General features: G+C 38.7%; 1 protein-coding gene across 2 annotated transcripts; it reads left to right on the top strand.

Annotated features, from left to right (window-relative positions):
- The first annotated feature begins 6,595 nt into the window (after window positions 1–6,595).
- On the top strand, window positions 6,596–24,039 carry gal3st1a (galactose-3-O-sulfotransferase 1a). Of its 2 annotated transcripts, none has more exons than XM_007229412.4 (3): window positions 6,596–6,929; window positions 19,686–19,818; window positions 20,590–24,039. In XM_007229412.4, the coding sequence occupies exons 2-3, from the start codon at window positions 19,691–19,693 to the stop codon at window positions 21,743–21,745; spliced, it is 1,284 nt and encodes a 427-aa protein (XP_007229474.1). In that variant the 5' UTR covers window positions 6,596–6,929; window positions 19,686–19,690; the 3' UTR covers window positions 21,746–24,039. The 2 variants fall into 2 exon arrangements, with proteins under 2 accessions (XP_007229474.1, XP_022523008.1); XM_022667287.2 differs by lacking the exon at window positions 6,596–6,929 and adding an exon at window positions 16,142–16,405.
- The last annotated feature ends 2,019 nt before the right edge of the window (window positions 24,040–26,058 follow it).

The raw sequence follows: 26,058 nt of genomic DNA, 5'->3' as shown, positions 1-26,058 counted from the left end.
GGCTCAGTATTGTGTGTGGCCCCCACGTGCCTGTATGACCTCCCTACAACGCCTGGGCATGCTCCTGATGAGGTGGCGGATGGTCTCCTGAGGGATCTCCTCCCAGACCTGGACTAAAGCATCCGCCAACTCCTGGACAGTCTGTGGTGCAACGTGACGTTGGTGGATGGAGCGAGACATGATGTCCCAGATGTGCTCAATCGGATTCAGGTCTGGGGAACGGGCGGGCCAGTCCATAGCTTCAATGCCTTCATCTTGCAGGAACTGCTGACACACTCCAGCCACATGAGGTCTAGCATTGTCCTGCATTAGGAGGAACCCAGGGCCAACCGCACCAGCATATGGTCTCACAAGGGGTCTGAGGATCTCATCTCGGTACCTAATGGCAGTCAGGCTACCTCTGGTGAGCACATGGAGGGCTGTGCGGCCCTCCAAAGAAATGCCACCCCACACCATTACTGACCCACTGCCAAACCGGTCATGCTGAAGGATGTTGCAGGCAGCAGACCGCTCTCCACGGCGTCTCCAGACTCTGTCACGTCTGTCATGTGCTCAGTGTGAACCTGCTTTCATCTGTGAAGAGCACAAGGCGCCAGTGGCGAATTTGCCAATCCTGGTGTTCTCTGGCAAATGCCAAGCGTCCTGCACGGTGTTGGGCTGTGAGCACAACCCCCATCTGTGGACGTCGGGCCCTCATACCATCCTCATGGAGTCGGTTTCTAACCGTTTGTGCAGACACATGCACATTTGTGGCCTGCTGGAGGTCATTTTGCAGGGCTCTGGCAGTGCTCCTCCTGTTCCTTCTTGCACAAAGGCGGAGGTAGCGGTCCTGCTGCTGGGTTGTTGCCCTCCTACGGCCTCCTCCACGTCTCCTGGTGTACTGGCCTGTCCCCTGGTAGCGCCTCCAGCCTCTGGACACTACGCTGACAGACACAGCAAACCTTCTTGCCACAGCTCGCATTGATGTGCCATCCTGGATGAGCTGCACTACCTGAGCCACTTGTGTGGGTTGTAGAGTCCGTCTCATGCTACCACAAGTGTGAAAGCACCACCAACATTCAAAACTGACCAAAACATCAGCCAGACAGCATAGGTTCTGAGAAGTGGTCTGTGGTCCCCACCTGCAGAACCACTCCTTTATTGAGTGTGTCTTGCTAATTGCCAATAATTTCCACCTGTTGTCTGTTCCATTTGCACAACAGCAGGTGAAATTGATTGTCAATCAGTGTTGCTTCCTAAGTGGACAGTTTAATTTCACAGAAGTTTGATTTACTTGGAGTTATATTGTGTTATTTGAGTGTTCCCTTTATTTTTTTGAGCAGTGTATTTTCCCTTGGTTTAAATCCTGTCTTGGAAGTCAACTTGTTGGGTTGGAAACGGACCCCTGATCACTACCAAAGTCTTTATATACAAGGTCTTTATAGTTCACTCTGCTGCCATCTTGGCTACTCAAGGAGTGACCAAAATACTTAAAGCTGACGGTATTATTATCATTTTAAACAATATATTTTACATAAAGGATTAAAACTTTTTTGTAACATTTGGTTCAAAAACCCACAAAATTATATCATGTTTCAGCTTGTTATGGCTACTGCACCTGCGCAGATCTCCACAGCAGGGGAGGAAGGGATGTCTGCTTAAGGGATTGGGACCCAACAGCCATCAGTGAGACTAACCGGCAAAACATAAAGATCAGACTCTAGATCAACATTAGAAGAAGGTCATGTGATGAGTCTGATGAGTCCAGATTTACCCTGTTCCAGAGTGATGGAGAATCATGCATCATGCCAAAGCTAAAGGCGTGTGGCGTCACATCATGTCAAAAGTCAGGGAAAATTTACATGTTACCTGTTATTACCTAACAATTACCTGCGACTGCAGTTTGTGTTCGAGCGAGGCTTTTGCACTCAAGTATTGAATGAGGTGGTTTTGACAGTTTGGGGGCGGGGTCAGGGTCACCTCCCTCAGTGAATGCTATTGGCTGATATCTCCAGCACGCAGGTTGGGCAGCAGGTTGTTTAGATGTTAGCATAGCCAGCTAGCTAACTCTCCTGCTGTCCTTTTTTCTCCGCCCTGTTCTGGCTCTTAGAGGTAGGCGGTCCGTCACAAACCCTGGAGATATCAGCCAATAGCGTTTGCTGAGGGAGGTGACCCTGAACCCGCCCCCAAACTGTCAAAACCACTCCTTTCAAAACTTGAGAGCAAAAAAAGGTAATTCGCACAGCACGACTTTTGACATTGAAGTGACGCCATAAAGGCGGTGCAACCAAAATATTCTAGTGTGTGATTTTTTTTGGCCAGACAGTGTAGTTTAAAAGTCTGTTTCCTTACTGACTAATCTAAACACTTGCCTGCCTACAAATCTTGAGTATGTTTAGGTTTTGTAACAAATATTCTGAAGGTGTTTATAATGAAGTGTGTGTGAGTGTGTGTGTATGAAAGTGTGTGTTAATGATATTGCATTAGTAGTGGGCAGTACTGACGTCATTCTTCACCTCCTGGCCCTCAGCAGGCTGTGTAACCCCAGTGGGCCGAGGTCCAGGCGACTTATGCCTTCTCTGCTTATCATTATCACTCCATCACACACACACACACACACACACACACACACACACACTCACACTCACACACATGCTATCTCTCTCTCTCAGTTGCCAGTTTGCCCCTTCTGCATTCCAGCCATGCTCTCTGCCTCTCGCCCTGCCTGGCACTGGGGTGGCCCTTTGTGTGTGTGTGTGTATGGGGTGGGACTGACAATGGGCTCAGTGTTCCAGTTCAGGCTGATGGAGGTTAAAGTGCTGGGTTTAAGTATTCAGTGGATATCTCAGTGGGGTTAGGGTGTTAGGGTGGGATATTAGCACGTCATCTCTGTGTACATGCAGCGCTAACAGCAACTGGACAAAATGTTCTATACATTCTGTATTTATAATCACAATAATAATTTTTTGTTTTTATTTTTTTATTTTATTTTATTTTTTTATTTCAAATTTTTCCCATTTTCTCCCCAATTTACACGGCCAGTTACCCAACCCACTCATTAGGACTCCCCCTATCACTAGTGATGCCCCAACACACCAGGAGGGTGAAGACTAACACATGCCTCCTCCGATACATGTGAAGTCAGCCACCGCTTCTTTTCGAACTGCTGATGATGTAGCATTGCTGAGCAGCATCACAGCGCGCTTGGAGGAAAGCGCAGGGGCTCGGCTACGGTACATAAGCTCACAGACGCCCTGTGCTACAGACATCACCCTAGGAGTGATGTGGGGAGAGAGCGCCATCTACCCACTGGAGGGAGCAGGGCCAATTGTGCTCCCTCTGAGCGCCGGCAGCTTGATGGCAAAACTGCATGAGCGGGGGTTCGAACCTGCGACCTCCAGCTCATAGTGGCAGTGCTTTAGACCGCTGGACCACTCGGCGCCCCCTCATAAACTTTATTGACAGAAGTATTGGGACACCTGCTCATTTGTTGGATCTTCCAAAATCAGGCATCATTATTCATTACAGATTCTTAACTAATGTCTCAATTAGACTAAGACTAAAAAACAAAGACTATAAAACAAATGAGCAAAATAAGCAAACGCAAACTAAAGAACACCAACTAGAAACTTAGCTGAATTAAAACACTGCAGGATTGTGGGTTAAACAACTAACATCTAGTACAGGTTATAACACGACAGAGACGACAAAGAAACATACAACATACATACAAACTGGGAAACAGGGAACACCTGGGGAAGGAAACGAGGGGGTGGAGTATCAAACGAGACATGAGGGACACTAATGACTGGGTGGCTCTAGAGCGAAGACAAGATAGAAACAAAACAGAGATATGTGCTAAAGAACACATGGCCAGGAAAACAGGAAAAGACTGACAGGAACACAGGAACCACAAAAAAAGGAAAACACAAGACATACAAAGGCTAAGGTGTGACTATTATTATTATTATTATTATTATTATTTACATCATTCCTAAGCATTCTGAACATTTAGTAATGTTGATTACTGTCTAAACTTGTGTCAATTATTAATTAATAATGAGACATTTTGTTGTAAGTACTGTTAACTGTTATTTAATGTAACATTTTTATAAAGTGTTAGCAATTATTTGATTTTAACCCTGATTTTGGAAGAACCAATAAATGAGCAGGTGTCCCAATACTGTCAATATAGTTTATGAGTATTTTTTTTTTTTACTGTGCTTGATAAGCCAATATATTATAATAAAATAATTATGTTTTTTTTTGTGTAAATATTATTTTTAATACAGAATGTATAGAAAATTTTGTCGAATTGTGACAATTGCATGTCTCACTACAATATTAACTGTAATCCGATTACATTGCCCACCTTTACCTTTACAGCCTCCTTAGTGGCTGTACTGTGTCAGATGAGTCTGGGGATTTCAGCCGGGTAGCTGAATATTGTACTGTGTCACCTGAGCTTTTCCCACAAAGTATCACAATCACAGGGTGGTTTAACTGGAGCTGCTGGGTTCCCACAGGTAGAGCCTTTGTGTTGGGTTTGAAAGGTTAACCTGTATCTCTCAGTGCTCTGTTTAAACCAGTCAGAGCTGAAGAGCTGAAGAAACGCAGCAGCGAGAAATCCAACACAATTCCCAGCTTTGTTCAGGTCCGGCTCGGCCGTCCTGCGCTTATCCACCCATGTGGCCTACGAGCCCCTCTATCAACTTTCAGCTCGGACTGCGACTCCGCGCTGCGCTCTCAATAGCGCTCTGTCTGAGGACAGAATAGATCCCGGGCCCTCCCAGGCCCTCCTCCCTCTCTTTTCTTTCTTTCCTTTAATCTCTTTCTCCCTCTCTCTCTCGTGTTCTCTTGTTCGCCCTGTTCTTGCTTGTCTTTTCTGGCCCTTCTTTCTTTCTCTCTGTCTATCTCTATGTCTATCAGTTCAGCTCAAATTGAGAGAAAGGTTCATTTGTAGTGACGCACTGTAAAAAAGTTCAGTCATTTAGTTCAGTCAAAAATCAGAACAGAGACAATTGTATTTTGCTTTATGTAGTTGTCTGCATTCAGGGAGGGAAATAATCCTTTGAATAAATATAATTGTATTAAACATCCAAGTGCTATTGCAATTTAATTTAAACAGACAAATAATGTAAAGGGTCTGAATTATTTTTTGGAGTTTATATATGTGTGAGACTGATGAAGGAGAACATGATGCAGAGACAAAACTGTGATTAAAAACCAGGGTTATTCCACCAAATATTGACTTGTTTTATTTGCATTATTTGAGGTCTGAAAGCTCTGCATCTTTTTTGTTATTTCAGCCATTTCTCATTTTCTGCAAATAAATGCTCTAAATGACAATATTTTTATTTGTAATTTGGGAGAAATGTTGTCTGTAGTTTATAGAATAAAACAACAATGTAAATTTTACTCAAACATAAACTGTATCTATAAATAGTAAAATGGTCTCTTCATTTTTTTCCAGATTTGTATATGCTTGTGTATATTGATGACTTAATGGTCATATGGGCTGTGTGATGTTTCAGACTGTCTCACTCTATTTCTCTCTGTTTCTCTCTCTCTCTATCTCTGTCCATCTCTCTCACACACACAGTATGTTTGTATATATTGGTGGTTTAATGGTCATATGGGCTCTGTGATGTTTGAGACTGTGTCTCACTCTCTTTCTCTCTCTCTCACAAACCCTTTTACACAAAAACATACACATAAACAGAGTATGTTTGTATATATATTGATGATTTAATGGTCATATGGGCTCTGTGATGTTTGAGACTGTGTCTCACTCTCTTTCTCTCTGTTTCTCTCTCTGTTTCTCTCTCTATCTATCTATCTGTCTCTCTCTCTCTCACACACACACACACACTTACACAAAAACATACACACACACAGTATGTTTGTATATATTGGTGATTTAATGGTCATATGGGCTCTGTGATGTTTGGGACTGTGTCTCACTCTCTTTCTCTCTCACAAACACTTTTACACAAAAACATACACATAAACACAGTATGTTTGTATATATTGATGATTTAATGGTCATATTGGCTATGTGATGTTTGAGACTGTGTCTCACTCTCTTTCTCTCTGTTTCTCTCTCTCACTCTCTCTCTCTCTATCTATCTCACACACGTACACACACACACACAAAAACATACACACACAAACACAGTATGTTAGTATATGTTGATGATTTAATGGTCATATGGGCTGTGTGATGTTTGAGACTGTGTCTCACTCTCTTTCTCTCTCTCTCTCTCTCACACACACACAGACACACACAGACACACACACACTTACACAAAAACATACACACACAGTATGTTTGTATATATTGATGATTTAATGGTCATATGGGCTATGACTGTGTCTCACTCTGTCTCTCTCTCTCTCTCACTCCCTCTCTCTCTCTCTCTCTCTCTCTCTGTATCTCTCTCTCTCTTTCACACACACACCACAGCCTGACAAGTGCAATTTCCAGCAGTACAGTAAAGCTGATGCCACAGGGAGAGCCACACACACACACACACACACTCAGAGAGAGAGAGAGAGAGAGAGAGAGAGAGAGAGAGAGAGGCGGAGCCTACGCCACATCAGGTGCTTAGAGAGAGAGAGAGAGAGAGAGAGAGGGAAAAGAGAGAGAGAGACTAGAGAGAGGAGGGAGTGAGTGAGTGCATTGCCGGGCGTCCAACAGCACCATAAAGAAGAGCATGAGAGACCACCAGAGCGTCCTTACAGGCTACTGTAGCCCCCCTGGACCAGCAGAAGGTTCAGCCATGGTTCTGAAGGTTCAGAATGGTTCTGAAGGTTCAGAATGGTTCTGAAGGTCCAGCCTTGGTTCTGCTCTTGTGATGCGAGTCCATGCCTCTGAGCTTCACCCTCTGCAGAGTCCCTCATCCATCCGCCTGTCTGTCCATCTGGGATGAAAATGTCCATTCTCTGAGGTACTGAACTCTTTCTATTTTTAAGTGCTTTCTGTTATTGTTTGTGGTGGTTTCTGTTAAATGAGCTGCTGTGTGTATAGCAATGATTCAGACTTTCAGTTTAGCTTAGATAAGCCTGGACTTACTGATAGGCTGAATTAAACAAACACACGTCCTGATATAAGAGCCCTTAATGGAGCAGGTAACAAATGACTTTGACCCATATTGGTGGATTGGGTTTGTACACTCTTACAAATGATACTACTGGACAGGGTTCTTTGAGACGATGGAGAACCAGAAGAACTACTTTTAGTTCTTTTTAAATAACATTTCAATGAATGATTTTCTGAAGAAACCACTGCATAATGTAAAGGGTCCTACAGTTTCTTTAGTTATGAAGAGTGTAGACCTTGGCAACGTGTCCATTGTAAAGGACATGCTGTCCTTTACAAGTGTGGGACATATATATTTCAAGCACAATTTATGTAATTAGTTTGAATCATACTGTTCTATCAAAAAAGCACATCCTGGGCTTTTGAAATAGGCCTCAGATGTGGGGGTGTGGCCAACAGAGCCTATGAATTTTCTTTTCAAATTGGCGGAAATTGCAGCTTTCAAGTTTTTTGGCAAAAACCATGGAAGTTATTACTTTTCTGCAGATATTGGCAGATATTCCATGAACAGGGATTGAGCCTAATCCCAAACCATATATTCTTTTTTAATAGTTGACTAGCTTATTTCTTCAAAATGAGATTATTAGCTTGGTATTCATTTGGTAATTTAAGCCCTTTGAAACCTAGCTTTTATTCAAGATCTTCTCTAGTGGACAACAGTGCTTACTGTCTTCCATTGTACCCAGTTTCTTGGAGTGGGGGGGTGATTATCCAGCTTCCTGACTTCATTAATTAATTAATTAGCTTTTATTGTCACCAATTGCAATCAAATCATCACAGCAAAGCTTTAAAACCAAATAGAAACCTGCTTCTGAAAAGTAGATACAGCAATAATGTTCTTAATTTAGGAAGCAACAATAAATCAGCATGTGTTTTTGGTCCATATTTAAGTGTACATTCAGTTTAAACTAAATTACACAGGTTACACAGGTAGGAAAATGCCATGGGGTGCCATGGGGAAGGCAGTGTTTAAGCTACATCAGCTACTTTAGTCTTGAGTCTACTTTAGGTCCAATATTGGATTGTAGAGCTTTAGGTCTACGCCTAAGGTCACCATGCTCAATTGGGCTCAAGTGTGGGCAAGAGGGGTATAAAACCCTCCAGTGATGGATTAGGGCTATAGATCTAAGTCTAAGGTCACCATACCCAATGCTATGTGCTGGCTAGATGGGTACAAAACCCTTCAATAGTAAGGCTTTAAAGCTGTAGATCTAAACCATAAGGTCACCATGCTCAATGGGGCTCAAGTATGGGCTATATGGGGATAAAGCCCCCCAGTAATGGACTATGGAACAAAGGAACTGTGTTCTCTGTAACATTTCTGGCATGAGTTGGAGAGACTAGACTAGGCAGAACGAATCCTCCAACACCAGAACCTGATCTCACCAATGACAACATGGCTGAATGCTATCAGATTCTCACAGCTTATGGAAAGCCTTTCCCGAGGAGGAGAAGCCGTTACTGTAGCATTTGAAATGCAAATTTTCCACAGGATCACTTTTATACTATCTATGTTAAGTGCTTACTATGGACAGAAGTATTGGGACACATGCTTATTTACTTATTTACTAAGTTTCCACTGTCCAGGGATGGATGGTACAGGGGCTGTCAGTGACTAAAGCCAAAGGGTATTAAAATATGCTAGCCTGCTAAAAAAAAAAAAAGGCCTGGTCAGCTTAAACTGGTCAAGCTGGTTAGACTGGTTTCCCAGCTTAGGTCTTTTGACATAGGGTCAACATAGGGTTTTAGTTTGGTTTCTACTGGTCTACATGCGTGATCAATCTGCATTACCAACTTCAACATCAATGCTAAGCCTGTAGACCAGCATGACTACATCTAGCTGCTGTAGATGTAATGTGTTGGTGTCCCAATAATTCTGTCCATATAGTAAGCAGTAAAGGGGGATAGACTCCACTCTAATAACTATGAATTTAGAATGGCAGGTCATTGTAAAAGCTCCAGTAGATGTAATGTGTAGGCATCCCATTACTTTTGTCTATATATTGTAGTGGTAAAAGAGAACCTTTTCCATATTAATTACTATGGATTTTATATTGTCGCTGTCCAATGAAAAACACTTATCTCCAATACAGCAACTTTACAGGAGAAAATGTAAAAAGAGTTTATTCCAGGTCATTTTGAAGAGTTTCTATTGGTCCGTTCACCAAGAAATTTTGGCACAGTGTAAGAGACAGTTTGTCTGTTTAAGTTATGTAGTACACATTTTTTTTTATTTATTTATTTTTTTTTATTTGCACAGATAGAATGTGACATCAAATAATCAAACAAACAAACAAACAAACAAACAAACAAACAAAATAACTGTGCAGGGAAAGTAAAAAAAGCCTAAAAGAGGCTTGTACAAAGTACTTTCCCTCCAAGGAAATTATAAGAGAAACACAGAAAAAAGAAAAAGATTGAGAAAAAAACAAACAAACAAACAAAATAATAATAATAATAATAATAATAATAATAATAATAATAATAATAATAATAATAATATGTGATTTAATGTGTAGGTGTCCCAATACTTTTTGTCCATAAATGTACCTGCAAAGAGGACATTTTCCATTTTAATTATGATGGATTTATAAAAGGAGCTCATAAAAGCTTATGTAGATGTAATGTGTAAGTGTCCCAATACTTTTGCCCATATAGTAAGCTGCAAAGGGGGACTGACTCTACTCTAATAACTAGGAATTTAGTATGGCAGGTCATTATAAACAGTTGGTCCTGTAGATGCAATGTTTAGGTGTCCCAATACATTTGTCCATATATTGTAGCTGCAAAAGAGAACCTTTTCCATATTAATTACTATGGATTTAAAATAGGAATTTCTAAAAGTTGCTGTAGATGTAATATGTAGGCGTCCCAATTACTATTAATTTTATTATATATATATATATATATATATATATATATATATATATATATATATATATATATATATATATATATATATATATATATATATATATGGAGTTAATATAAACGCTGCTGTAGATCTAATGTGTAGGCGTCCCAATTACTATTAATTTTATTATATATATATATGGAGTTAATATAAAAGCTGCTGTAGATGTAATGTGTAGGTGTCCCAATACTTTTATCCAAATAGTGAGCAAAGGGGGACCGATTCCACACTAATAACTATGAGTTTAGAATGGCATGTCATTTTGTGTATGTGACCTAATACTTTTGTCCATATATTGTAGCTGCAAAGGGGGATCGACTCCACACTAATGACTATGGATTTAGAATGGGATATCTATCATAAAAGCTCCTGCAGGTGTAATATGTATTTAAACAATACCATATGGTATTGTAAAACAATAAACACAGTTAGAATAAAGCAAAGATTTATGTAGTAACTGCTAGAATCATGCTGTAATGTTGTGAGACTCCACCTAAATGAGCTTAATGACTCATGACTTAATGTGATACTGTATAATAAATCACAAGGAAAAGGACTACAAAACAATCAAGCTCAATAAAGCTCTGCACATCCTGAAAGACAATCCATTTAAATAAGCACCTGCTGCCTACCATGCATGAAGCCAGGCAGGCATCAGATGCCTGTGGAGATAATCCTTAGTTAATCATTGGTCTCTGTGGGTTCTGGCTACAGCTCGTCTCCTAAGTGCTGCTCAGGTCAAAGGTCTCGCTAATGAAGCTCCAGTTTTCATGATTTCCATCTGCACATCATTTAATTTTAATTTTCAAACCTACTTACTTTCAATGGAGCTCAATGTAATTGATTTTTATCCCAGTCATTTTCAAGCAACTGTATTTGTCCATTTATCAGGCAATTCTTATGCAATATAAAGAACAACTGCCAGATTTACATTAAGTCATGCATTTCATGATGTTGAGGTCTCAACATCAACTTCAGAGGTTTGATTTGCTCAGATAAACATAAGCTTTTTGGTACCATGGAATGGGCTGTTCTGACCTCTGAACTCTCACAGCAAAGCTTCAGAATCTAGTAGAGACTGATCAAGACTGAAACTGAATCAGGATAATTTTTTTTTAATACATTGAATGAGCCGGAATCCCATCACTTTTGTCCATAAAGTGTATTTCTTAAATGAAGTGAGTAACAAGTAGTTTATGGCTTTGACTGAAAGTTTATGTTTTGACTGAAAATTGTAGATGCACCCAAGGTGCTTTTAAAACAAATACAAATCTGATCACTTAAACCACTTCCAAAGATGATCTGAGATGCATTTAAAACAGATACAAATCTGATCACTCAAACTATTTCTGATGGTGGTCTGAGGTGCCTTTAAAACAGATCTAAATCCTATCAATTAAACCGTTTCAAAAGGTGGTTTGAAAAGCATTTTATGACAGTTACAAATCCTATCAATTAAATAATTTCAGAAAGTGGTCTGGGACACATTTAAAACAGATATAAATCTGATTAATTAAGCCCTTGCAGAACATGGTCTGAGACACATTTATAACAAATGCAAATCATTTAAACCACTTCCAAAGATGATCTGAGATGCATTTGAAACAGGTACAAATCAAAATACTCAAACTACTTCAGGAGGTGGTCTGAGATGCACATTTTCAGGACTCAAAGTTTCCAAAAAGGTTTTTAGTGCAAAGATGATTCTTAAATGGTTGAGCAAGCCTCAGACTGAGCACTCTCTCTCCACTTCAATAACAATATTGAACCTACTTGTGCCAACACCCCGGTTGCTGAGTATAATACTGGAGTCAGCTTAGTCTACTTGTGCTAACACCCCGGTTGCTGAGTATAATACTGGAGTCAGCTTAGTCTACTTGTGCTAACACCCCGGTTGCTGAGTATAATACGGCAGTTGGCCCAAGCTGCATGTGCCAATACCCCAGTTGCTGAGTATAGTATAACAATCAACTTAAGCCACATGTGCCAGCACCCTGGTTGCTGTATAATAGTATAATAATGGAGTCATCTCGATCTACTTGTGCCAACACCCTGTTTGCTGAGTATAATATGGTAAAAAATATTTGTCGCAATTGCACATAGCCTGTGCCGAGTCTCTGGTGCTGCCTACATCAACCGAGCTCAGGCTGGTTCTTCACGCTGTATTGCTTTGTATTGCTTTGGATGCAACAATGCTGTTGTTGTCCACCAATAGGAAAAATGCAGGGGTAGGTTGGTAGGCAGCCCAGAAAAAAACACAAAGAACTCCTTCAGGCCCTGAGGGTCTAAGGGTTCGGTCTCTGTCACTGATCTTCCACGCTGACCCTGCCGACCTTCTGGGTGCCGGCCGTATGGTACAGCGGCATTGTACTGTAACACACACTGTATCTGTAGAGCCAGGCAGAGGATATCTAATTTCCGAGTGTGGGGGGTAGGAGGCGGGTGGTGAGACAGATCACCACATCTACACAGGATCACTTTCTATCTGAATGCATAATTCATCCACAGAGCAGGTTACTGGGTGATGCTGTGGGGGGTTTATACTGATAGTCTATACATGGGGCAGTCTCACAGTAGCATGTGCCGACTGCTGGAACAGGTGAGCATCATTCAGACGCTGCACTGTGTGAGTATTTTGGGTCAAATTTTATCTTAAATTCTACTTTTATTACATCCTAAGGTTATTTAAGCAGCAGGCAATGTTAATCTTTATGTGTCTGTTTCATTTCTTCATGTTTTTAACCCTTTTTCAAAATCATTTTTCAAGTTTTAGACTATATTTTATCATATCAATCCATTTTCATCGGTTCAAGTCAGAATAAATGTTGCTCTTTTGTGGCTTTTAAGTTCAGTTGTTTAGACCATAAAGGCATAATTCATAAACTTTTTTGCTTTTGTTATTGATTCAGGCTTTATTGTAGCATACTATATCGTCGCTGTCCAATAAAAAAAAAAACAAGTATCTCTTAAACAGCAACTTTAATTGAAAGAAATTAAACCTTGTAAACTTTCAATAGAAGTCAATGTAAAAAAGAGTTTATTTCAGGTCATTTTGAAGAGTTTCTATTGGTCCATTTATTAAGAATTTCTCTAGAATTTCCCCTCGGGGATCAATAAAGTATCTATCTATCTATCTATCTATCTATCTATCTATCTATCTATCTATCTATCTATCTATCTATCTATCTATCTATCTATCTATCTATCTATCTATCTATCTATCTATCTATCTATTTAAGAAATTTTGCTACAGTTTAAGGTTCAGTGAGTGTTTATATTAATGTAATAAACAAAAAATGGAGATACATGTTTTTCACTGGACAGCGACGATATACAGAATATGGATAAAACTATTGGGACACCTGCTTTATCAATGTTTCTTCCAAAAAACAAAACAAGAGAAATTAAAATAGTTTATTCATAGTTTATCCTGCTTTTATTTGAGTTGGCATATCGGGCCAATTGCCATATTATACTCAGCAACCGGGGTGCTTCCTCATGCAGCTCATGCCTGTATGGACAAAAGTATTGAGACACCTGCTTTATCAATATTTCTTCCAAAAAACAAGAGAAATAAAAATAGTTTATCCTGCTTTTGTTGGAGTAACTGTCTTTACTGTTCAGGCAAGACTCTCTTCTAGGGTTTGAAGCACTGCTGTGAGGATTTGATTGTTTTGTTTTCGGTGAAAAGAGCATTTGTTAGGTCAGGATGTTTAGGATCTTTGATTTGATAATCACCTCCCTCATCCCAAACTTAATAAACGGAGCTCCATAATATCATAGGTTTCCACAGTTTCAGTGTTTCACTGCTCAGTCCTAGAGGCTTTTTACCTGTCTATCCTATCAAGCTTCAAGGAGTTAGGCATGGTGCCAATAGGTTATATGTTTATCTGCTCCAAAGAATCCTATTCAAATGGCAATACTAGTAATAATATTTAATTTTTAATGTAATGTTTTTTTTCTTTGCCAGTAATTTAACAGGTGCTATTAACAATAAAAAACATTTTCACTTAGTAATATGATCATAATCAGATTACTGTATTTATTTGATTAGTCAAAAAGTCAAAAAGTGAACACTTCTCTTTTGTGTATATAAGATTAGAAAGCAAATTAAACAAAAAAAATCATAAAGTCTAATGTTTACTACACCTGTTTTTTACTTTATTGGCTGTTTGCAAGATAGATGTCTGACTCCACTTATCTGAGTGCATGTAAAAATACTGTTTAGATTTATTAGACATCATATATGCAGCTTGGACAAATTACTGACAAAATAAAGCTGCAGTTGTCAGATTATTAAGTGAATATAGATGTGTTGTCTGCAGTTATTTGATTAAGAAGTGCATATAGATGTGTTTTCTCCATTTTTTAGATTATTAAGTGCATGTATATGTGTTTTCTGCAGTTATTAGATTTTTAAATGCATATAGATGATTTTTCTGCAGTTGTTAGATTATTAAGTCAATATAGATGTATTTTCTGCAGTTATTAGATTATTAAGTGAATATAGATGTGCTTTCTGTAGTTATTAGATTATTAAGTGAATATAAATATATTTTCTGCAGTTATTAGTTAATTAAGTGAATATAGATGAGTTTTCTGCAGTTATTAGATTATTAAGTGCATGTAGATGAGTTTTCTGCAGTTATTAAATTATTAAGTGAATATAGATGTATTTTCTGCAGTTATTAGATTATTAAGTGAATATAGATGAGTTTTCTGCAGTTATTAGATTATTAAGTGCATGTAGATGAGTTTTCTGCAGTTATTAGATTATTAAGTGCATGTAGATGAGTTTTCTGCAGTTATTAGTTAATTAAGTGCATGTAGATGAGTTTTCTGCAGTTATTAGATTATTAAGTGCATGTAGATGAGTTTTCTGCAGTTATTAGATTATTAAGTGCATGTAGATGAGTTTTCTGCAGTTATTAGATTATTAAGTGCATGTAGATGAGTTTTCTGCAGTTATTAGATTATTAAGTGTATATATATGTGTTTTCTGTAGTTATTAGATTATTAAGTGAATATAAATATATTTTCTGCAGTTATTAGTTAATTAAGTGCATGTAGATGAGTTTTCTGCAGTTATTAGATTATTAAATGAATATAGATGTGTTTTCTGCAGTTATTCGATAATTAAGTGCATGTAGATGTATTTTCTGCAGTTATTAAATTATTAAGTGAATATAGATGTATTTTCTGCAGTTATTAGATTATTAAGTGCATGTAGATGAGTTTTCTGCAGTTATTAGATTATTAAGTGCATGTAGATGTATTTTCTGCAGTTATTAAATTATTAAGTGAATATAGATGTATTTTCTGCAGTTATTAGATTATTAAGTGCATGTAGATGAGTTTTCTGCAGTTATTAGATTATTAAATGAATATAGATGTGTTTTCTGCAGTTATTCGATAATTAAGTGCATGTAGATGTATTTTCTGCAGTTATTAAATTATTAAGTGAATATAGATGTGTTTTCTGCAGTTATTAGTTAATTAAGTGCATGTAGATGAGTTTTCTGCAGTTATTAGATTATTAAGTGAATATAGATGTATTTTCTGCAGTTATTAGATTATTAAGTGCATGTAGATGAGTTTTCTGCAGTTATTAGATTATTAAGTGAATATAGATGTGTTTTCTGCAGTTATTAGATTATTAAGTGCATGTAGATGAGTTTTCTGCAGTTATTAGATTATTAAGTGCATGTAGATGAGTTTTCTGCAGTTATTAGATTATTAAGTGAATATAGATGTGTTTCTGCAGTTATTAGATTATTAAGTGAATATGAGTTTTCTGTAGTTATTAGATTATTAAGTAAATATAGATGAGTTTTCTGCAGTTATTAGATTATTAAGTGCATGTAGATGAGTTGTCTGTAGTTATTAGATTATTAAGTAAATATAGATGAGTTTTCTGCAGTTATTAGATTATTAAGTGCATGTAGATGAGTTTTCTGCAGTTATTAGATTATTAAGTGCATGTAGATGAGCTTTCTGCAGTTATTAGATTATTAAGTGCATATAGAAGAGGTTTTTTGCAGTTATTAATTATTAAGGTCGTATACATTAGTTTTTTTGCTGTTATTAAATTATTAAGTGCATTTAAGCAGAATGATCGAATAACTGCAAATCAGATTTTTTTCAGTCATCAAATTAATACGTATCGTAGCTTTTTACACTGTAAGGTGCGCTTAAAATCCTTCAATTTTCCCGAAAATCAACAGTGCGCCTTATAACCCAGTGCTCCTCATGTATGAATTATTCAGTCAGTTATGAAGGAGCAGTAAAGCCACTCCGCTGAAGTACAGCGTTATACAGGAGTTTCAGTTTAGTTCTCCAGCACTGAGACTGGAGCAGTACTAGCGTTATCCGCTAACCACGCTAAGCGCTAGCTCTTTCACCATTCAGAGGTGAGTATTATTGGACTGTAGCCTGCTGCTAACCCTGACTAGCACTGCTGGAGCAGCATTAGCATTACCTGCTAACCACGCCGAGCGCTAATTCTTTCAGAGCAATTCAGAGTTAAGTATATCAGCCTGTATTCTGAGTGTTTACTATATTAAAACAAGCTACATGTGATGAACTGCTAGCTAATATCACCCCGGTTTATTGAACACTCAGGGTTCCTCAGTATAGGCCTGTCGGTTAGCCGCTAATGCTAATGCTTTAGCTTAGTGGAAATCTGGAAATCTGAGTTTACTGTAAATAAACGGCAGCACTTTACTCACCCAAATAAACAGTTTTCAGAAAAGAAATCTGTGTAGATTAACATCTAGCACTCGTAAATTTATTGATCACATTACTATCAAAATCTGATTTTCTGTAATTTAGCTATTAGATTATTAACTCCACGCAACTACTTGAATTAAATTACTGTCAAAATCAGATTTTCTGTAATTAGCTGACAAAATCAGATTTTATTCTCTTCTCTGATTATTACATAAATACCTTTACCAGATTATGGGATTAGATATTCTGTAGATATCTGAGTATTATGTGCATGTAATGTACATGTTTATTGAAATACTGACATATTGAAATACTGAATGATTAAATTACATGATCAGATTACAACCAAAATCAGATTTTCTGAAATCATCAGATTATCAAATGCATGCAAATGCACTGATTGTATTACTGACATCTGATTTTCTAAAATCATCAGATTATTAAATGCATGTAAACATGTTTTCTGCATTTACTGGATTGTTTAATGCAAGTAAAATTGTAAACTGGATTGCTAACAAAATTAGACTTTCTTCAGTTATCAGATTATTAAGTGCATTTAATACATTGATCGAATTATTGATATTGAATTGCAGGAAATTATTCTTTCAAATGTGTTTACATATACACTTACTGTTAAGCCAACAACTACTTAAAATCTGATTAAGTGCATGCAAAGATATTGATGGGATTACTAGCAAAGTTTGATTTTATCAGATCAGAGGAACGGCCAAGCTGTATTTAGGGGTTTAACTTAATGCGCCAGATTTTGGTGAGCTTCTATTGAAAGGATCACTGATAAAAGATTTGGCAGCTCATTCTAAAGATCATGCTCTTCTATTCACATTTTTAGAAGTATTATTTTACTTCCTTTTTCTTTACTATTGTTTACTATCTCTTTTCATTCTTTTATTGTTTCGGAATGTTCTAGTACAACAGATCAGGTACACGATGGCCTGAATTCGCTGGACACAAAACACTGTTTGTAATCAATGTTCTACAACACCATAGAACTTGCTAACGTTCCAGAATTGCACAAAAACTGCTTTACCATCAGTTCTGTAAGACCTGGCTGGGTGTAATTACTCCCTGCTGTTTGAGGCTCCTGGGGGACTGATGATTGAGTGAGCATCAGGAAACGTCTCGTAATTAATTGTACACAAGAGGGAAATGATGACGAACACACGAACACGAACATAAAAGGACGTACGTTATATTGGCAAAAGTATAAGTGGATGATGTAAGGCTTGGTGGATAGAACTGCTTGGTCAAGGAAACTCTCTATTCCATGAGATTATCAATGCTCTGTTGTTCTTGATCTTCTTGATGTTCTTGATTGGAGGTGTGTAGTGATGAACTCTGAAGCTACATGAAGTTTGGAGGTGTGTAGTGATGAACTCTGAAGCTACATGAAGTTTGGAGGTGTGTAGTGATGAACTCTGAAGCTACATGAAGTTTGGAGGTGTGTAGTGATGAACTCTGAAGCTACATGAAGTTTGGAGGTGTGTAGTGATGAACTCTGAAGCTACATGATGTTTGGAGGTGTGTAGTGATGAACTCTGAAGCTACATGAAGTTTGGAGGTGTGTAGTGATGACCTCTGAAGCTACATGAAGTTTGGAGGTGTGTAGTGATGAACTCTGAAGCTACATGAAGTTTGGAGGTGTGTAGTGATGAACTCTGGATGTACATGAAGTTTGGAGGTGTGTAGTGATTAACTCTGAAGCTACATGAAGTTTTGAGGTGTGTAGTGATGAACTCTGAAGCTACATGAAGTTTTGAGGTGTGTAGTGATGAACTCTGAAGCTACATGAAGTTTGGAGGTGTGTAGTGATGAACTCTGAAGCTACATGAAGTTTGGAGGTGTGTAGTGATGAACTCTGAAGCTACATGAAGTTTGGAGGTGTGTAGTGATGAACTCTGAAGCTACATGAAGTTTGGAGGTGTGTAGTAATGAACTCTGAAGCTACATGAAGTTTGGAGGTGTATAGTGATGAACTCTGAAGCTACATGAAGTTTGGAGGTGTGTAGTGATGTACTCTGAAGCTACATGAAGTTTGGAGGTGTGTAGTGATGAACTAATCTGAAGCTACATGAAGTTTGGAGGTGTGTAGTGATTGGTGTAGTGACTCTGCAGAAAGTTGATGAACTCTGTGTACTATGCTCCGCTCTGTTATTTTACACTGACAGAGCACAGTCACTGTGGTTCCCAGTCTCTTTCACTGTGTTATAATATCACTGACAGTTGGCTGTGGAATATTTAGTAGTGAGTAGTGAAATTTCACGACTGGACTTGTTTTTGCACAGGTGCTGCATCCTATCATGGTACCACAGTGCTGGAGGTTACTGAGCTCTTGAGAGCCTGAGACCCATCTTTTTACTAATTTTTGTAGGATCATTACTTTAGAGTCTGAAATCTCAGTACTTTTGATACTAAGATAACAGTATTTCTAATCCTTACGTATCAAATACTTTATAAGTCCTGAAGTATACTTACATTGGATTTTTGGATATTTGGAAATATTGACAATTCTGATTCCAAAGTGTCAATACTTTTTGATTCGTAAAGTATTGCTACTTCCGATACTGAAGTATCATTACTTTAGATTTTGAAATATCAATAATTTTGATTCTTAAATATCGAAATTTCTAATCATTACTTTATGAACCCTGAAGTATTGCTACTTCTTATCAAGAAGTATCAATACTTTAAGACATGATATGGCATTGTTATGACAATTTATATTATGGTATGCCAACCCATTGTACCAAACTATGAGGTCCAAACAATTGTATGAACCCAACTGTGAAATTAATGTATCCTGTGATTTACTAGGTATTACTTTATGTATATTCACATCAGATTATGACAACAGCATTACTCTAAACATACCTGTATTTGAGTTAATAATCATTATTCTACCAAATCTGTATTCTGATTGTTGTCCGTCTGTTTCTCCTGCAGGTACGATGGTTGTGAAGCAGGGGAAGCAGTGGAGGTCGGTGTGTAAGGGCCTGATTCTGGGGACCCTCCTGACCAGCTGCATGATTCTGCTTTACTGCCTGTCTGCTCCAGAGGTCCAGTTCAGCCTGCCAGAGTGAGTCCCACCACACAAACCACCTTAGCAACCACCTAGCAACAGCATAGCACCCAACTATACACCACTTAAGAACATAATATCAACTGCCTGGATAATAATACCAACTGCTTAGCAATATCATACCAACCACCTAGTACCACTTAGCAACACCATAGCAGCATCACTACCAGGTAGCATCCACTTAGTTATGCCATAGCAACCACCAGGGATACAGTATTATATCAACCACTTAGCATCACCATAGCATCCACCTACTACCTACTTAGCAAAACAGTAGCAACAACCTAGTACCCACTTAGCAACTCCATAGCAGCCACTTTGATTTCCATTGCTACTGGACTATAGCAACCACTTAGCAATACCAAAACAACTTTCTAGCAAAACCATGTCACTCACCTTAGATAGTACAGCAATCACCTAGAAACCACTTAGCAACACCAACTAGCAGACTCATGGAACCCACCTGGAATACCATAGCAGCCACATAACAAAAACAAAGCAGCCACCTGGAAATCTACAGCAAACACACAACAAACCACTTGGTAACAGCATAGCAACCAGCTATTAGCACCATATAAACATCATTAATACCAGGGCAACCCATCTTTCCATCAGTTAATAATATAGTTTTAAAATAGTACAGTAAAATAGCAGGAATAATTAGAATTAAAATGGCTCATTTCTATGTTTAACCTCTGGCTTAGTTGTCTTCATCTTCTGTTTTCATTGCATGGTTCCTCACCACTTTTCCGTTTGTTCCTCTACCAGTGTTCCTGTGCCTTACTCATGTGCCCACCGTCCACCTTCTGTCCACTCCAAAGCTGCATCCCACCACAGCCTTCGGAGCTCAGGGCCGGACCAGAGCTGTACCCCAAAGGTGGACATTGTATTCCTAAAAACCCACAAAACGGCAAGCAGCACCATCCTCAACATCCTGTTCCGCTTCGGGGAGAAGCACCGCCTGAAGTTCGCCTTCCCCAGCAGCCGAAATGACTTCTTCTACCCGTCACCTTTCCACCGCTCTCAGGTGAAGGACTACGGGCCCGGCGTCTGCTTCAACATCATCTGCAATCACATGCGCTTCAACGAGGTTGAGGTGGCCAAGGTGCTTCCGGGGGACACCAGTTACATCACCATCCTGAGGGACCCGGCGGAACTCTTTGAGTCTTCTTTCCATTATTTCGGCCGTCTGGTGCCCTTCACGTGGAAGATCTCTGGGGAGGACAAGCTGGGGGAGTTCCTGCGGGAACCTGAGCTTTATTACGACTCGGAGGGCTTCAATTCCTTCTACCTCAGGAACTTGCTTTTCTTTGACTTTGGGCAGGATAATAATTTGCCAGCAGACGACCCGAGGGTGGCAGAGGGAATCCGGGCAATCGCCGAGCGATTTGAGCTGGTCATGCTGGTGGAGCACTTCGAGGAGTCGCTGATCCTGCTCAAGGATGCCCTTTGCTGGGACATGGAGGACCTGCTGTTCTTCAAACTCAACGCCCGCAAGGGCTCAACCATCTCCAAACTGACCCCCGAGCTCAGGGCTAAAGCCTTAGAGTGGAATGCAGTTGACTGGAAGCTTTACCAGTACTTCAACGCCACCTTCTGGAAGAAGGTGGAAGCGTACGGCACGGAACGCATGGCGAGGGACGTTGCCGAGCTGCGGCGCCGAAACAAAGAAATGGCCACCATCTGCATCGAAGGTGGCCACGCTGTGGATGCCGGCAGCATCCACGAGACTTCCATGCAGCCCTGGCAGCCCATAGGCGAGAAGTCTATTATGGGATACAATCTGAAAAATAACGTGGACAAAGCGCACAGGAAGCTATGCCGAAAGATGCTGACGCCAGAGCTGCAGTACTTAACGGACTTAGGGGTCAACTTGTGGATCACGAAACTGTGGGGTCACGTGAGGGACATCTTAAACTGGTAGAGAAAGGGGAATCTTATCGCTCCGCCTCTGACCTGTACTGTAAACTCTAGAGAAACAAACTGAAACCTCTTTTTGTGTTACAAATGGACAGAGACTTCCCTGAAAGTAATTTGAGTGGTAAAGCAACTTTAATGTCATTGTCAAGCAGGTTTTAAGATGGTCATTTCAGATGGTCAAGATTGGTCAGCATAAAGCCCGGTCCAGTGCTTTGGTGGTACCGATTTGCACAAGCATAGAAGTTTCATTAATGTGAAAAGCTTTCAAAAGCTTGCTGTTTATGCCACAGCTGGGGGAGGGTTCACAAAATAATATTGTTGGGTTCACAAATTCACGAGTGATATGTTTTTTGTTCTATCCATCGCAAATTGAATCCTCTTTACAGTAACTGAAAGAGCTTGTTAATAAGCTAAAAACGGGGTTAGATATTGGCAGAAGGCAAGTCAGTACACTTGGCAAAGCTATTTTTGCAATACCACTGAGCAGATTCGATATTTATGATCTCTGTTAAACTAAAGATCTAAACTGAAGATCAAATTACGTTTAGTTTCAAAATTGCGTTTTAAATCACTGATAAAATCTGATAAGACCACATAAAAAGTAGTTTGTAGTGTTTGGATTGGTAATGCATTTAAAACATCAGACTTTTTTTGGCTTGTTCTGGCTACTGCACTTGCGCTGATCTCCACTTGCGCTGATCTCCGCTGTGTTCCCCCAGCACAACAGTAGCTGCATTTCAAAGCCTAGGCTGCAGTCAAGGTCCTCGGTAGGTCCCTGGTAGGTCCTAGGAAGACTCCTTTTCAGTAGCTTATTGGTAAAAAAACATATGAAACAGTCTAACAAAGCCAATTTTGTGGTGCTATTTTTTGTTGTTGTTGTCTATGTCGATCTGTGGGAAGGATACATCAGTTGTATTTTCAAAATCGCTTAAAATTTAAGATTTAAGAAAGTGCAACCAGCAAGGTAGGGCGAGATCTTTTTTTTTAGAGATTTTATCCACAAACAGACAAGAACGAGAAGCAGTCCAAGAACTCCCATTCACTTTTCAACTGTGCATACTAGCCAGAACTATCTGAAAAATCATCATCCATCATATTTTTGCATTGTTGAGCCAAATTATTTCAGATTTAGGAAATAAATGCCCAGCGGTATTACAGAGATGGCAGCTGGACCTTAAAGGAGAACTCCGGTGTGAAAGTAAAACATGATAAAAAGTTCTTACCTTTGTTGAATAGCCCACCAATGCTCTGCTACAGCTTTGTGAGATCCAGTAATTTTGTACTTTTTGCCCAGCACTCTGTACAACGGCCTTATAGGGGCATATTTTACACCGTTATCCAGTCTCAATGTAGCTCCACACCTCCTTAGTAGAATCTGGAGAGCTCTGACTTTAAATTGAGGCATTAAAAACTTTAAAAGTGCACAAGAAGCTTATTAAAAAATACTGTTTACATCTCATAGTGCAGGTAAATCTCTGGGCGCCACCATCTTTGTACTGATAATGTCATAGACATATATACATAGATCTCGCATAGCCTGCCTCCTGTTGTAGCAGTTTCTTATAACTTAATGTCCTTAATGCCTCGTTTTAAATGTTAGGGCTCTCCAGATTCTATCAATGAGGTGTGGAGCTACTTTGAGCCTGGATAACGGTGAAAAAAAGTGATTTATTGGGGCAAAATATGCCAGGTACGGCCGTTTTACAGAGTGCTGGGCAAAAAGTAAAAAATTACTGGATCTTAAAAAGCTGTAGGAGAGCGGTGGTGGGCTATTCAACAAAGGTAAGAACTTTTTATCATGTTTTACTACAACAAAAGTCCATTTTACACCAGAGTTCTCCTTTAAATACCCTCCCACTTCAAGCACTGGCCGCATCCCAGCAGCGTACAGAACAGTGAACTGGTGCTCGAGTCAATCACGAAAACCAAATCAATGACACTTTGCTACACAACCTCATCTTCTTATCTGAAGTCTTTGTTTTTTGTTTTTTTTTTGGCCTTCTTTGTTGCTCGCTGCCAATACCGTATCAGTAATGTTCTCTCACTGACTCTTACTGGCTGGAGTGGAAGCATACTGGGGGCGCTGGGATACCGTGTATTCCTGTCCTGTTTGTTGTATCAGCAGCTGCTGCTTATATGTTCATCGGTTACACCCAGAGAGCAGAGCTGCACTGAATCACAGGTAAAGTGCAGCACGGCTCGGAGCTCAGCGCAGGAAGAGTCAGCTGTTCTGAAGGAGGCACAAACCAAATGTGAGACTATAGTAATACAGCAATAAATAAAACAAACTAACATTCATCAGTCTGTCTGTGTCGTCCTTATCATCATCACCATCATCATTATCCTCAATTTTCTTCTTACTTCCCAAATATTAAGAAAATATCACATTTTCTACTTTAATTTTTTACAATCATAGATCATTTGTGCAGTTCTAAACCATTTTATTTCTATGGAGTCAGACTCTACCTCTTTTATGATGCAGTATTGCCGAGTAGCATCACAGTGCACTCGGAGGAAAGCGCAGCGACTCGGTTCTGATACATCAGCTCACAGATGCTGCCTTGTGCTGATCGACATCACCCTAGGAGTGATGAGGGAAAAGAGCTCCATCTACTGTACCCACCCAGAGAGAGAGCAAGGCCAATTGAGCTCTTGGAGATCCAGCAGCTGATGGCAAGCTGAATGACCAGGATTCGAACCAGTTAAAACCTGTACTTTAGTGAAATTTGCTAGCAAAACATTAATTTATGTTGCTCAGACAAATTAATTATTATTACTGAGCTGATGAACCTTTTGTGTGTCAAAATAAGACTTTAAAACATTACTTTAGTTGTGTATAAGTTAAATATCTTGCTATTTGTTTTGTTTTACTCCTAAAAAATGAATGTGATGTTAAATCTATACTTTAATCACTCTTTTATTGTTCTTAATATTCAGTTGGACAGCTCACACAAATATACTTAAATTATATTAAACAGTGGTGAAAATAACATATAGTATCAATAATATACTAAGTATGAATTTAGTGCAAATCTATCTAATTTTAATTACAAATAAGTAGTAATTAAGTACGAATTAGTGGTTCCAAAATAACATAATTTAAGGCCTATTTTAGCATAATTTAAATGTAATTTTTTCACAAAGGAATAGACAAATAAATAAATTCAAATTCACTTACTTAAATTCATTGTAAAGAATACATTGTCCTCTTGTGTAGCCTCTTTTTCCTCTTGTGCGACAGGACAAGTGTCACACCAATGGACATTGCTGGAAAAAATATAGAGTACCATACACTGACCATTCTGCATTTTTAAGGATTTTTTTTTCTATTATTTTTGCTTTCTGGGTCTTTTTGTACTTTATATTATACACATTTTCTTCACAAATGATGAATTTAAGAAAATTAATTTCATGAAAAAGGAATAAAAGTGACGAACAAATAAACAAATGTTATTTCATTATTTAAAATCATAAAACAACGTGTCCTCTTGTGTAATATCTTTGTTTTGGTGTGATAGCGTAATTGTCACACCTGTGGACCTTTTTAGTGTCTCACTAAAGTACATTTCGGTCTTCAGTGTCATTTAATGACCCAGCTATTGATACAGAACCTGTCATTAGCTGTTAGTAGAATATATCTGTATTGTTGTTCACTGTTTAATAGTGTAGTTTAATGCACATTTATAATTTAAGGGTGCCGCACTAGTGGACAAAAATAATGGAACACTCTCAGAGAGGAGGGAACGAAGAGTCACTTGATCGTAAACCAAAAAAATGTGAGAAAAAGTACAACAAATATAATATTCATGCATCTGCCAGTGTCATCATCCTCATCATCACCATCATACTATCCGAATATGGTCTTATAATTGTAGCAGTATATTTAATAAACAGAAGGATCAACTTCTCTCTCAATACTGGATTATCTGAAGGTAAGTCCATAGCTGACAAAGCAGCACTGAACACCTATATTGAATATCGTCACTGTCCAATGAAAAACAAGTTTCCCCAAAACATCATCTTTACAGAAGAGAGAAAAAACCTTCTTAACTCAATGGAGGTCAATGTAAAAATACTTTATTTCAAATCATTTTTAAGTATTTCTATTTGTCCATTTATCAAGACATTTTGGCACATTGTAAGGGAATGTTTGTGTGTTAAAACTATGTGGTAAACTAAAATCAACAAAAATAAAGATACTTGTTTTTCATTGGACAGCGACGATATTAATATTATCCCTTTATTAGCAGAATATCATTACCATTAGACAGATGCCACTCATGGGGCCTTCCACATGAATCCAGCCATGTGCAAAGG

Source organism: Astyanax mexicanus, chromosome 22, assembly GCF_023375975.1.
Source record: "Astyanax mexicanus isolate ESR-SI-001 chromosome 22, AstMex3_surface, whole genome shotgun sequence".
Lineage (NCBI taxonomy): Eukaryota > Metazoa > Chordata > Actinopteri > Characiformes > Acestrorhamphidae > Astyanax > Astyanax mexicanus.
Note: the sequence above shows the minus strand (reverse complement) of the source record. Positions and strands in the feature narration are given on the sequence as shown.

Bases quoted from the DNA above. Each gene is read 5' to 3' on its own strand.
- gal3st1a (XM_007229412.4), top strand. From the start codon at position 19,691: ATGGTTGTGAAGCAGGGGAAGCAGTGGAGGTCGGTGTGTAAGGGCCTG. The intron at 19,819-20,589 runs GTGAGTCCCACC...TTCCTCTACCAG, and splicing joins GTCCAGTTCAGCCTGCCAGA to TGTTCCTGTGCCTTACTCAT.